Here is a 15,162-nt window from a genome sequence, read left to right as displayed (position 1 = left end):
GGGAATGATTGGAATTGAATCGGGAGCAAAAAAAAGCAATCGGATCGGGAAATATCAGGATCAGCAGATACTCAAAACTAAAACGATCGGGATCGGATCGGGAGCAAAAAAACATGATCGGAACAACCCTACTATACTGTATTGAGGCGAGCGACTTGGAGAAGGCTGAGTAAGACAGTTCCGCAGTTTCACATTTGCTGCTCTTGTGCAACATACACCGCACGACCCCAAGAGATGGCGGCTCTTTTGAACAAATAATACCAGAACGTGAAAACGGCAACCACCACTCTCAGTCATGTTTATCACAACTCCCCATGAACCATTACGGGTGTAACACATACCAAATAACAGTCGCTAGTTGTATGAATATCCAGCCAAAATAAATCCCTTTGTACCGTATTGGCCCGAATATAAGACAGTGTTTTTTTGCATTGAAATATGACTAAAAAAGTGGGAGTCTTCTTATATTCGGGGTCTAGACATTATACCCATTCACGACGCTAGATGGCGCTAGATATCATTTGAGCGAATGCTGAACTTGAGGAGTAATGATCTTTCATGACAGATCTCAGCTGCTCTCAAGTTTAACCAGTTTGCATTATTTTATTGCAATGTTTTTCCTTATTCAGATTTGGTTCAAGACTACAGTTAGTCTCCACTTTGATGTTTAATGCAGTTATTGCAATTTTGTTTTTTATCTCAATAGATTGGTTTATTTACATTTCAAAAACCAGAAGCCATTCATTTACGAATGTGTGTTATAATCAGGGCCGTCTTATATTCGGACCAATACTGTAATATTCCAAATTTCTATTTTTTTTTTTTTTTTTTTAAGTCTAGCTTCTTGTGGAGTACCCAAAGCCGCAATGTATCACTACAGCACATTTACGTAAATGTATACATAAAACCGTAAAGTTTGAAAGCCAACTGCAAAATTGCAATCGTAAGAGACGCATCTTGTCGCCCAGAATCAGGTCGCATTTTCGATGCTAAATTTTGGAGTTTCAGATTAATTTTCCACACTAAATAGAGAGGAAATCTAAAAAACACTCCCAGACACAAAGAACAACTGTGAAAATTTTCGTCAAAATGTCCCCAGCCGTTTTGGAGTCCATAGGGAACGAACACACACAGACACACACACACACACACACACAAAGTTTAATTTATAGATATAGATAGGCCTACAGTATAGGCCAGACATGTTCAAATCCGGCCCGGGGGCCAAATGCGGCCCGTGGTCAAATTTCATCCGTCCCCCAGCCTCTGTCATAAAATCAATAACATCTGGCCCACACACAGACTTGATAAATTGGTCAGCAGTACTGCTACCAGCATATGAAGTATCTTACACACTAAATGCTGCTCCTCATTTACCCACAAAAAGGCAGCAGCACTCTAAGCATCATTACTGCGTCACCAGTAGGTAGATGACGATGTAGTGTAAAGCGCTTTGAGCGCCTTAAAGGTGGAAAAGCGCTATACGAGTATAACACCATTTACCATTTTACCATTACCCCGTGTGACCCTTTACTTCCAATTTTCTAAAATGGTGACAATCAACACAAAAAAAAAAAAAAATTGACTGCGATGGCGGACGCTTCAACGATAGGTGGAAATTGGACTATTCTTCACTAAAATACGCAACAACTGTCTGCCTCATTTGCAAAAGACAGTCGCTGTTTTTAAAGATTTCAATGTGAGGCGATATTACCAAACAAGACACGCTGGCATGTACGTCAAGATTACAGGGAGGATCCGTAGCGAGAAATTGAAGTAACTTGAAGCTAGTTTAATTTCACAGCAGCAGTATTTCGCAAGAGCCCGAGAGTCGAAAGAGAACGCCACAAGGGCTAGTTGCGAGATTCTTGAAATTATTGATTAAAAAAATAATAAAGCAAATGTGACACACAGAATGGCTTGCTAAAATTTGCTTAAACATATTGTTCTACATAAAGGACGTCAGCCAAGGTCGGCCCCCCACAGTTTTACCACACCAAAGCTGGCCCGCTTCGCAAGAAGTTTGGACACCCCTGGTATAGGCAGTTTCTCAGCCATGATTAACAAAAAATCAGCAATCTATATCTATAGTTGTGTCTTAAGGTAGAGGTCCCCAGACTCGGAGGTAGTAAACTTAACTGTCCTGCCATGACAAAATAGACAAACTAAAACTGCTTTAAAAGGGTCCAGTTTTTACATTGACCACACAGTAATTTGGTAAAAAAAAAAAACACTTGCAACCCTGAAAACTAAGGCCACAGATTAACAGCATTCCTGTTACAGCTTTAATGTTATTTCCTCCACCAGTAGATGAAATCAACAGAAGTGAAGGTTATGTACTATATTCAGTTCCATCTGCCTGTTTGCTTTTTTTTTTTTTTGCCTGTACATTTGTGTTCAACCTCAAGTGAATACAGTGATCCCTCTTTTTTCGCAGTTAATGGGGACCAGAACCCGCCGCGATAAGTGAAAAACAGCGAAGTAGCGCACCCTCCCATTTTTTTTTTTTTTAAATTTGGTGTTCAGTGTATTGTTTTAAACATGTTACTGTCCCACCGAATTATTTTTAAACAAGTATAAAGCACTATAGTAAAAAAAAAAAATGCTTGCCTTTATTTACTCAATTGCTCCCAAAAACGTATAAATACATTCTGTTTTTAATTGTTTCAGTGTCCCAAAGACGTATTTTATATGTTTTTTTCACAAGAGACATCTCTGGGTTCTGATTCAACTAAGCTCCAAAGCACAAAGCTGAAAATCAATTTTTAAAGCAATAAAACTAGCCACTGGAGGGCTGTAGCGCATTTGGTAAGACCCGCAACCCGATTCAACGGAGTGAACGGCCGGGGCGCCAGCGGAAGACGATGGAATGGATGTCCAGGATGCCAGGCGGCGGGCGACCGAGCAGAACAACCGGGAGGACGCCTGGGATGCCAGGCGCTGGACAATTGAGCAGAACGACCGGGACCACCAGTGCAGCGGACGATGCCGTTGAGTCCGTGCTGCTCGCCGAGCAGAGCCCGCGCCGCCGTGCTCGGGCGCTCGCGTACCCCGCCCCCTCCAGTGTCCCGCACGGAAACGCACACAGCCAAACCAGTTCCCCCCAAGAACACAAGTTCCCCAGGCGAACTCTGCCACGAGGCAGTGGTCACCACAAAAGAAAGACTAAAAAAAAATCCATCTTTATGAGACAGGCGGCGATGAGGGAAAAGTTTACCCCGGCTGTCGCGGCCACAACAGAGTCATCTTTCAGCTACTTATGTGTAACTAGATTGTTACTTTCTATCAAAAGCTCTATTTGTCTTGTTGTTTATGTTATTTGTAAAGGGAAAACATTATTCAGATGTCTGGGATGTAACTAAAGCAAAAAATAGCTGTGTTAAAGTCAAAGTTATGTTTGAAATGTATACTTTCACAAAAAGCTCAATTTCTCTGTTTTTTCATCAGAAATTATAAAATTGCTCAAACTAAGCTATTTTCTAATGCTGATTTCTAAAGAATGGAAAAAGATATGAACTTTTTTTCCTGCTGAAAGAAAAGAGTCTAATCTTTCTTTTGGTGAATTCCATGTTTATATAGCAATAGAACAGAATTTTCTGTGGGCCTTGCAAAATCAATCAAAATCCAGTAAAACGGCCGGGAGCGAAGGGGGTTGCACCGGTGAAAATGGCAGGGAGTGAATGAGTTAAATGCTTCACTGAGTGAGTCCACTCAAACTGCTCACTTACACACATTGAGTTGCTACAGCAACTGTTTAACAAGTTAAACGATGATTGACGCATGGGGTACTTTGAAGTTAGCGGATTTGGCAAGATCAGACCCAGACATCTGTCAACATTGTTAACTTTTATAAGCAACCCCAGTGCACTGTGCACTGCCTGCCTGGGGAACAAAGACCAGGAGGAGGGAGGGAGCGAGAGCGAGTTCGGGACAGTTCGTCTGTATTTGTTTTTTGTTTTTTTAATTGAAAAAAACAATCCGCGATGGACTGAGGGCGCGAAGTTTGAGAAACTTGGAGGAAAGGTTTATAAAATGAAACGGAGATGATTATATTTTGGGGTCAAAGGTCACAGAGGTGCCCACTCTACCACATGTGGTGATGCTTTGAATTGGTCTGATCTCTTAGAGTGTTCCTCTAATTTCATTGGCACTGAAACATAATCATTGTTTTCTCTGTATGTTAGAGCATCCATCCCCTCCTCACAGTCCCGATCTGGAGGCAACTTCCCCACGAGTGCGCGACAGCAAGGAGAACAAAGAACCTTCACCCAAGATGAAGCGACGACGCAGCGTCAAAATCAGCAGCGTCACTCTGGAACCCGTGCAGTGGCAGAACGATGCGCTGCATATTCTGAGCTCGGCTCACGACTATCGCAGCATGAACGACTTCCTCCTGAAAAAGGTTCCAACTAAAAACAAAAACGGAGCAGAAGTGTTAAATGAATGTCCGTCTGATCATTAAATGTATGTGAACCTTTCGGTCTTTTGTCCTGTCAGATCGCTGACCTGGATAGCGAAAATGGCAAAAAGGACACCATGGTTGATGTGGTCTTCAAGAAAGCCCTGAAGGAGTTCCGCATCAACATCTTCAACTCGTACTCCACAGCCCTTGCTGTGAGTTCACGCAGAGTTTTTCTCCATGGTTGAAACAAATCATATCATATTTTATTTCAACTACCAGATGGACGATGGCAAGAGTATCCGTTACAAGGATTTGTACGCTCTTTTCGAGCACATCCTAGAGAAAACCATGCGGCTGGAACAGCGCGACTGGTGTGAGTCGCCCGTCAAGGTGTGGGTCAACACTTTCAAAGTCTTCCTGGACGAGTTCATGACCGAATACAAGCCCATGGAGGGGACCATCGGAAGGGTAAGAAGAAGCTGAAAGAATGAACTGAATAAAACCAAAAAATTATGTGGCGAAAACACGGGGCTAAACAATCTTTATGTTCATATTAGGGATGCATCATATGGGGTGTCATTTGTAAAGCAGTACATGCCGAAAATTACGAAAACATTTTCTCACATTTAGCGCCACGCAGTGTTAAAAATGTGATGTGAAATGTTTACAGTCACTTTTTTTTGCATTTACAACATTACTTAGCAACTTAAATATTTATTTTTAAATGATAAGTATTGGACTTGAATGTTTAAATCCAGAACTAAATATTTATATAAATCTTAAATGTAAATCTTAAATTTATATTATATATATATATTAAATTTATAGCCTAAATATATATATAAGAAATTTATATCCGAAATATATATCCTAAATCTGAATTTTATATTAAATCCTACATGTAAATGTTATGTCTAATTCATTTTCAAGCAACGTAAACATACAGTCTGAGCTGCTCCAGCTTTTATTTTGTTACTTCCTGTCTCCAGTCATGTGAATTTCCATATTACGCTAAATATTTAGCTTTAACTGTTTCCAGATTAAAGATTTAAATATAGTATTTAGATATAACATTTACATGTAGGATTTAATATAAAATTCAGATTTAGGATATATATTTCGGATATAAATTTCATATATATATTTAGGATATAAATTTAAAATTAGGGCTGTCAAACAATTAAAATTTTTAATCGAGTTAATCAAAGCTTAAAAATTAATTAATCGTAATTAATCGCAATTCAAACCATCTCTAAAATATGCCATATTTTTCTGTAAATTATTGTTGGAATGGAAAGATAAGACACAAGACTGATATATACATTGCCAATGGGAAAACCCATTGGCAGTGTATCAAATACTTGTTCTCCCCACTGTACATACAACATACTGTGCATAAGTACTGTAGTTGTTTATGAGAACAATAAATCCACAAATGGCATTAATAACATTCTTTCTGTTAAAGTGATCCACAGATAGAAAGACTTGTAGTTCTTAAAAGATAAATGTTATAGTTACAAGTTATAATAATTTTATATTAAAACCCCTCTTCATGTTTTCGTTTTAATAAAATTTGTAAAAATTTTCAATCAAAAGTAGTTAATATAATAATAACAAGAATAAAAATAACAATAATAAGAACAGCGTGACCAAAGTCTGAGTAAGTTTTATGTGTATTTTGCATAGCTATTTTGATTGGGAAGGCTAGTTCACTTTGCATTGTTGTTTAACTGTGTGAAAATAGGGCCTCATTACTACAGACTGAAGTGCTTTTCTTTTGGTGAACATTTTTTTTTTTTTGAGAGATAGGAATATTATTTTTGTTGTGCTTTCACTAAATGATACATATGTTTGTTGTGAAGGAGTTGCTGATGCCAATAAACGGCGCGGTCCAAAGAATGCCTGTGTCCACTTGCCTTTATAACATATATATCTCTGTACATATCTTACCCAAAATACAACAAGAGACACATAATTGCCACTAAAAGAAAGACTACTTACAGAAATATGTGTGGAGCACTGATAGCAAAATACAACAGCATAAACATCTCACAACTACTAATTCTCCCACTAATAGAAGGAATAACATTAGTATGGAACGGCGCTGCCCCCAAGCGGCCGGTGGCATTCTCTTCACTCTTAATGTCCATAAACGGCGTCATTGTAATCTGTTTGAGGCAATGCGTGAGCAGGTCATTCAGTGGATGCGTTAATTGCGTCAAATAGTTTAACGTGATTGATTAAAAAAAATAATTAACGCCCGTTAACGTGATAATTTTGACAGCCCTATTTAAAATATATATATAGAATATAAATTTAAGATTTACATTTAAGATTTAAATAAATATTTAGTTCTGGATTTAAACATTCCAAGTCCAATACTTATTATTTAAAAATAAATATTGAAGTTGCTAAATAATGTTGAAAATGTGCAAAAAAAAAAGTGACAGTAAACATTTCATACCACATTTTTAACACTGCGTGGCGCTAAATGTGAGAAAATGTTTTCGTAATTTTTGGCACGTGGTGCTTTACAAACGGCGCCCCATAGCATCGATCACAATTTTTTGGGTATCACCGATTTATTAAAAGCCTGACCTGCTAATCTCGATTTTTGCTGATCCCTTAACCATTTTACCAAAAAATAAAATGCCGCAGTACTTCACTTTACCAAGATGCAATTACAATGTTCAAGGAAATTGCTTCCCTAATTTTATAAAGAAGAAAACTACTAAACTATTTCAGGTCTCTAAGGCTTTATATATTTTTTTTGCATTTTAATCCAGTTTAATGCTGGAACAGTGTGAATGGAAGCCAAATGAGCATTAAACAGGTAAAATTATCAGACTGAGTTCAGTAATACAGGATAGACAGAGTAATGAGGCCATCTAGTGGCCGTAAAAAATTACCACACAGTGAGTAAAGGGAACGCCAATATAAATTCCACTTCTTCCCACATTAACTTAGTCATGAGTAGCAGACGGTACAATTGTAAACATTATGTTTGGGTTGTAAAAATATGAAAATACCTAAGAAGTGCACTCATGTGCTCATATTAACAACCACGAATGTCCAAGACCAAATGCTAGCGGGCTAATGTGGCTATCGCTAGACATGATTTGCAGTTATAGTTTTAGCAGAAATGGGTAGAGTAGGCAAAAATTAGAGTAGCGTTACTTCAAAATACTATATCTCAAGTAAAAGAAATGTATTCATGCCCCAAAAAAATACTCAAGTAAAATATAAAAAAGGTATTCAGTGAAAATACTCAAGTAATTAGTACGGTAACTGCTTACAATGTCTGATTTTGTTTTTCTCAGTAGAACATAATCTATGTGAACGGTTGTCATTGTACTGTACTCTCACCTATTACATGACCATATTAGCCCAAAAAATGCACAAAAATCATTGAATTCAGATTAGAAAAACCTTTAGAATGAAACATGACCCGTCCAACTATCATGAGTGCTATTTCCTGGAGAAAATATATTTATAAACAGTCATATCTGCAGTTTTCCGTGGTATATCAGTGCCAAATAAAAACTGGGAGAGAGGTTGAAATCCACGCTTTCGAGTAATTTTGACAGCAGCGCTCTATGTCAAATAGATAATTTGTTTATGGTGCTTTCAAGACGCCACGGCATTGATCATAGGGCTTCCATCTGCAAGCTTGTGTGTGGTCCTGTGACTGTATTGTTATTTTTACGTCTGATTGGTATAATGGAGTCATGTGATTATTTTCGCGATGTAGAGCCACTGTGCTGGCAAAATTAAAGTCAAATCTAATATGTAGAATTAAGAGGAACAATGAACAATGAGTCTAGTGTAGCCCAAAGTAGACAAGGAATTTTAGCGCTTCTTCTTTCCCACAGCAAAGCAGGCTAAGTAAAAAGTATGGTGTGGAAAAATTACTCATAGAAGTACATTTTTTAGCAAAATGTTACTCAAGTAAATGTAACGAAGTAAATGCAACGTGTTACTACTCACCTCAAGAGTTTTAGTGATCGACCAATCACTGATCCCCCAAAATTTATTAAATCGGCCCCAACCAATCGATCAACGTACTGTTTACAAAAATTAACTATTATGATATCTTTTTTGCAGGCTGCCAAACGAGAGCGCAAGAAGTCTCGCAAGAAAGAAACTGACATTGTGAGTTTGGCATTGAAACTTGTACGTTCATTTGTCAAGTAAACACACTTGACATAGATTTTTCTGTCCTTTTCATGCAGGTTGAGGAGCACAATGGTCACATCTTCAAATCCACGCAGTACAGTATCCCCACTTACTGCGAGTACTGCTCCTCCCTCATTTGGATGATGGACCGAGCTTGCGTCTGCAAATGTGAGTGTGAACGCAAAGGATTAAGTGTCATTCAAAGCAATTCAAAGTTTGATTCTAATTCTTTAACTGTCAACAAATGTGTCCTCAATGCCATCAGAAAAGCATACCTGGTTTACTTAGGTGAGCTCGGCGGTTGCCTAGGGAGCTATCAAGTGGAGGAGACATCAAATTGCTTTGGGGTGGAGGGGGGGGACTCATGCACCTTCTGAATGTTTTCTAACATGTTAAGTACATTTCACCATGCTATACTGTATATTAGTGCTGCAACGATTAATCGATTAACTCGAGTATTCGATAAGAAAAAAATATTCGAATTAAATTTTTTTGCTTCGAGTATTCGTTTAATTAAAGCGGCGTTGTAATGGCTTATTTTTAAAGTGTTTGCATTTAGTTTTATTGATTAGGGCGGATGCACTGCCCTCTGGTCTGCCTCTTTTCACATGGCTGAATCCAACTGCTCCCTGTTAAGACCAACGTTTTTGTTTGAGCTAATGTTTTTTAATGCATTCATAATTTAGCTTATAGGTATATTTAGCCGTTTTTTATGGGAATATGTGTCTGAACCATTTGTTAAGAGCATTGTAAAATAAAATAAAAACCTAGCATTTTATAGCATTTAAGCTACCGGGCTTTTTCTATGTAAGTTAGCCAATTGTTCTTCTGTTGTACATAGGTTTCTCATTTTTTTTAAAAACTATACCGTTTGAGGCTCAGCTCAGGTATTTTAATTTTTCATGTTCCTTATCCGATTACTCGATTATTCGAACTAACTAGTCCATCGATTAAACGACTACTAAAATATTCGATAGCTGCAGCCCTACTGTATATAGACTAGGCCTGTCAAACGATTAAAATTTTTAATCGAGTTAATTACAGCTTAAAAATTAATTCATCGTAATTAATCACAATTCAAACCATCTATAAAATATGCCATATTTTTCTGTAAATTATTGTTGGAATGAAAAGATAGGACACAAGACGGATATATAGATTCAACATACGGTACATAAGTACTGTATTTGTTTATTATAACAATAAATCAACAAGATGGCATTAACAATATTAACATTCTGTTTAAGTGATCCATGGATAGAAAGACTTGTAGTTCTTAAAAGAGAAAAGTTACTACAATTTATATAAATTTTGTATTAAAACCCCTCTTAATGTTTTCGTTTTAATAACATTTGTTAAATTTTCAATCAAAAAATAAACTAATAGCCCGCCATTGTTGATGTCAATAATTACTCAATTACTCATGGGTGCTTAAGCCCATAAAATCATTCGCACCCAAGCGCCAGCAGAGGGCGACAAAACTCCAAAAAACACAAGTAACAAGTAACATTGCACTGTGCTGTCATTTTAATCTGTTTGAGCGGGGCATGTGCGTTAATTGCGTCAAATATTTAAACGTGATTAATTTTAAAAATTACCCCGCGTTAACGCGATAATTTTGACAGCCCTAATATAGACAGGTTTCCTGAGCGAAACATGGGCGGCGCCATCTTGGAAAATGTCTGCTCCGAACTTCCAGTTTAGAAAGAACAACATGAATTGCGGTTGAAGCAAGCGGTATGATGACAAAGTTAAAACTGCAACATCAAACCAGAGGAACACACGGAATCTCCAAAAATAGATTCAGCATGACGTAGATGATACTCCGAGACCTTCTGTGCTATGCGTGAACTCCTGGAAGCGCTTTTATATATGGTGTGAAGTGGAATGTTTTGAACAGCATCTCGCTTCAAAGCGCCAGTTTTGATCTACCTCGCCATACGCCTGAAATCAAAACCAGCTGCAGATAATAAATTAGGGATTTGTTGTAAACCTAAGGATATACCTAAAGGATTGTATGTTTGTTGTTATCACTTCATTGATCATTCGTGGAGAAAATTCTAACAACCTCTCAGCTTGTGTTGATGTGAGGTGTAGATCGATACACCGGCCACTTGGGTGACGAAAATGAGGTGAAATTACAAATAATATTATAGTTGCCGAATGCAGCAGGGCTTACACGGATTTTGTTGTTACAAGGAAAAACACTCAGGTGACTTGAAGTTCCGCTCTGAGACCCCCAATTTGGCCAAATTTCATAATTGTCCTGTATGCATGTGTGATGCATCATTGGAAAATTTTTGAACAAGAGGGCATTTAAAAAAAAATTTAACAGCGAAACCCTAACTGGAGGTGAGGGCATGCGAGAACATAATTAAGGACGCCATAATTTTAACGAGATATTATCGCCTACTTACCTTGTTTCGATCCAAAAACTCCATATAGCATGTATCATCGAGTGTCAAAAGGCCACAGCCGGATTTTGGGAGGACTTTATGGGTGAAACATGCGAGTGAATAATTTTTTTAAAGTCTTTTTTTTTTTTTAAACAAAATATTAGACTCCAATTAATGATTCTAAGGTAAAAACGACAGACATTTTGAATAATAAATATAATTACTTCTTTTTATGGCTGCGCGACGTCTGTAAACGGGGGTTTCCAGGGTAGAACAAATTTAAAATAGTTTGGGGCTTGGGGCATGGCTTAATGCGCCATGAATCTGCTATGGCAGCATATAGACATATTGTTCTATCAAACACATCAGTTGTTTTGGCTTAAAATACCGCAGTTTCTTTTAAAGAGGAGTGCAAGAGCAGAAAATGCTTTTTCATCTTGTCTGCGTTTTCCGACATAGTATATTGTCATTGTCACTTTCGCCTAGGGCACCTAGTCACCCTGCTAGCTTACTAGCTTAGCCGAACTCTCGCGTAACTTAAAACGAATGAACAAAAGCTAACCATTACTAATTTCTCTCTAACGCACTTACCTTACACTTATCCTTTTTCTCCAAGGGGAGTAAAAATGTGATTAAACTTTCCAGCCCTCTCTTGTTGTAATTCCATCTTCCATTATGCTAGCACTTTTTAGCACTTTGACTCACGTAAACCAATCAGATTCCTCCTCAGACTCTTTTGCGTTCTCAAACCTCAGACTGACATCAGTTATTGTGTTGTGTTGCAGTGTGTCGCTACGCCTGCCACAGAAAGTGCTGCTCCAAGATGGCCACCAAATGCAGTAAAAAGGTAGGCGACGATTCGTGTCAAATTCTTTTTAAATCTTTCTTTTCATCTGAATTTAAATTTGATAAATATGCACATTGGTGGATTATATAAATACATAAGAATAGCATTAATTCAAAAAATACTAAATATAGAAAATTAAATTTAAAAATACTGCTAAATATGTGAAAATACTGAAATATGAAATTCCTTAAGATTTTTTTTAATGATTTTGAAGTAAAAGTAAATGTAGAAAAGATACATTTTACCTAAAAAAAAAAAAAACTAATACATTTCAAAAATAAAAAGGAGGCATTTTGAAATAATTTACTCATTTTTATTTCTTCATATTTTTAAAAAAGTATTTTTTTTAAGTTTCCAATTTTCTTGTATTTTTTTGTATCTGTTTTTTTAATGTAGAGTTTTCAATTACTTGTTTTTCCTTTTTCAGATTAATTTTCTATTATTATTATATTTATGATTATTCATTTTATGTACTTATGTACGTATTTCCCCCAATGCTATTTAATGTAAATTTCTTAACTTGTTGGCTGCCATTGACGGCGATAGACATCCAATCCATTTTAACTTAGAGGGTCTGGCAGCAATTGGAATGGACGTCTATCACTTTCAATGTCAGTGAATGTGTCAAGTTCATATCTATCCTTAGGATGACATTTGTAAATATTATACAAAATGAGGAGAGAAGGCACTCACCTTGCAACGGAGAACAGAGGAAACTATACAACACAATACTAAGACTGCACAACACAATTCCCTTCTCCATTCTTAAACCCACACCTCCGTTCCCTTTCTTTTTATTTTGATTTCGATCCTGATTTACATGAGGGTGTCCACCCCAGAGGGGTAGGGGAAGCAAAGCATACTAGAAACCCAGTGTATTTGTTTAGTACTACTAGTACATGTGTGTCAAAACATTTCAAAAAGCAAGGCTGGCCTTGTCTCGGTCAAGATCGCCTGGACCGGTCATTATCAAGGCATTTTGATCAATGTCTGCAAAGCATTTTCGTATAGCAAGCAACAACAAGTATTTCAAACACAGCAGCAAGCGTTTCTTCATTGTGAGCAGCAATAATCAGTCAGTGGTGAATGAAGTGCTTACTGTTTTTACTTAAGTAAATGTACAGATAAGGAGCAAAGAAATTACTCAGGTAAAAGTACAAGTACAAAATTACTTGCCTTAAAATTTACTTTACAACTTAAAAGTTAAAGTATTTTCCCTCAATACAAAAATTGATATATACAGTATACAAATATATATATTTATACAGAGATCTGAGCCGATATTCTAAGAAAAAACCAGAAAACATATTGACTGCTCAATTTTATTTCAAACTGTGCAGGATAGAATAGTAAACCAATAAAATTGACTGCACTGTAAACAGGAGTTTAACAATCTCAAAAAATTCCAAAATTTAGCTTAATGGCGGATTGCAAGGAACTAACAGGTGCATACCCCCACCTACTGGACAAGAGTATGCAGCACTCAACTGAAGGCGCGGCGCTCTTTCTGTTGATTTCTATTGGTCAATATCCTGTTCACCTGCCTTATCTTGCTTGTATTCGTGTTGCTGCCCCTAGTGCTCAATTACAGGAGTTGCACGAGGCTTGAAAATGAACCTATCAATTCACAATGAGAAAAAAAAACACACAAAAGTAACGTGCAGCGTAGACGACAATTTAAAAAGTAGTGGAATAAAAAAATACAGATACAGTACGTGCTGTAAAATGTAGTGAAGTAAAAAGTCCCACTTCATATTTGTACTCAAGTAAAGTACAGATACACCAAAAAAAATGTACAAAGTACTTTTACTTCATTAAATTCCACGACTGGCAATAATAAGTGAAATCAAAGGGATATAATAAAACTAGGGCTGTCAAATGATTAAAATTTTTAATCGAGTTAATTACAGCTTAAAAATTAATTAATCGTAATTAATCGCAATCCATACCATCTATAAAATATACCATGTTTTTCTGTAAATTATTGTTAGAATGAAAAGATAAGACACAAGACGGATATATACATTCAACATACGGTACATAAGTACTGTATTTGTTTATTATAACAATAAATCAACAAGATGCCATTAACATTATTAACATTCTCTTAAAGCAATCCATGGATAGAAAAAGTCGTAGTTCTTAAAAGATAAATGTTAGTACAAGTTATACAAAATTTTGTATTAAAACCCCTCTTAATGTTTTCGTTATATTAAAATTTGTAAAATTTTCAATCAAAAAATAAACTAGTAGCTCACCATTGTTGATGTCATTACACCATGCTCACTCCCCAAACCCATAAAATCATTTGGACCCAAGCGCCAGCAGAGGGCGCCAAACAACAAAAAACAGGTAACAAGTAACAAGTGGACATTACACTGCTGTCATTTTAATCTGAGCCGGGCATGTGCGTTAATTGCGTCAAATATTTTAACGTGATTAAAAATTTTTTTTTTAATTACCGCCCGTTAACGCGTTAATTTTGACAGCCCTAAATAAAACACATAATAAGTAATATGATAAGTTACATGAGCAAAATGTAAATTCAGGCATAAAAGGGTTAAATGTTTTTTTTTTTTTTTTTAAATTAAAATATTTAAAAAAAAAAAAAAAAACTAACCACCCCATAAAGACCTAGTGTCCACATATGAAGACAGCTCATTTGGGCTAATGCAGGCAACAATAAGTGTGGCCATAGACTTCATAATGTATTGACGGGGCGCGGGGCAGATAAATAGGGGGCCTGCATTGTTGGCGAGGCCGTCAAAGCTGACCAAGTGGAATCGCTGACAAAGAGCTTTTTTCGTTAAAAATTCTTGTGAATAAATGCTCAAATCCCTGAATTATTTATAGACATGGACGTAAAACATTCTCGATTCTTGGTTAAAAGCAAATAAACAGTTATTTATCTTACGTAAATATTTCGAAGTACAATGCTAGTCTGTTCGTGAATGTAGCTAGCGGTCGCCTTATGTAAACAGAGCTTTTCTGGTGATAATTTTTGTGAATAAATGCTTAAATCCCTGAATTCTTGATAGATATGGACGTAAAACAGTCTCATTTCTTGGTTAAAAGCACAAAAACATGCCGTTAGCATTTATTTTACGTAAATATTGCGAACTATGATGCCAATGCAGTAGCGGCTAATTTCTCCCATTGATTTTTTTCACGTTTCAAAAGGCATGCATTGTCCGAAAAATATAATAATTACCTTGAATCCTCGAACAAATCACAATGAGACAATCCTTCCTGTTTGTATGCGGTGCAGTTTGCCTAGTTTTTCAACAGAAATCTGGCGTTAGATCGCTGCGTGCGTGTGTTTGTGAATAGCTCCTCTTGAT

General features: G+C 36.7%; 1 protein-coding gene across 4 annotated transcripts in view; it reads left to right on the top strand.

The window, feature by feature from the left end:
• LOC130916718 (unconventional myosin-IXAa-like) overlaps positions 1–15,162 on the top strand; it is a 255,075-nt gene that overhangs the window by 217,705 nt on the left and 22,208 nt on the right. For all 4 annotated transcript variants that reach the window (XM_057837631.1, XM_057837630.1, XM_057837629.1 and 1 more), the window contains 6 exons: positions 4,185–4,402; positions 4,498–4,614; positions 4,682–4,870; positions 8,507–8,554; positions 8,635–8,746; positions 11,760–11,821. In XM_057837631.1, the coding sequence (XP_057693614.1) occupies positions 4,185–4,402; positions 4,498–4,614; positions 4,682–4,870; positions 8,507–8,554; positions 8,635–8,746; positions 11,760–11,821 (746 nt within the window). The remainder of the gene's footprint in view (positions 1–4,184; positions 4,403–4,497; positions 4,615–4,681; positions 4,871–8,506; positions 8,555–8,634; positions 8,747–11,759; positions 11,822–15,162) is intronic.

Source organism: Corythoichthys intestinalis, chromosome 5, assembly GCF_030265065.1.
Source record: "Corythoichthys intestinalis isolate RoL2023-P3 chromosome 5, ASM3026506v1, whole genome shotgun sequence".
Lineage (NCBI taxonomy): Eukaryota > Metazoa > Chordata > Actinopteri > Syngnathiformes > Syngnathidae > Corythoichthys > Corythoichthys intestinalis.
The sequence above is the reverse complement of the archived record's forward strand: the minus strand, read 5'-3'. Positions and strand labels throughout refer to the sequence as shown.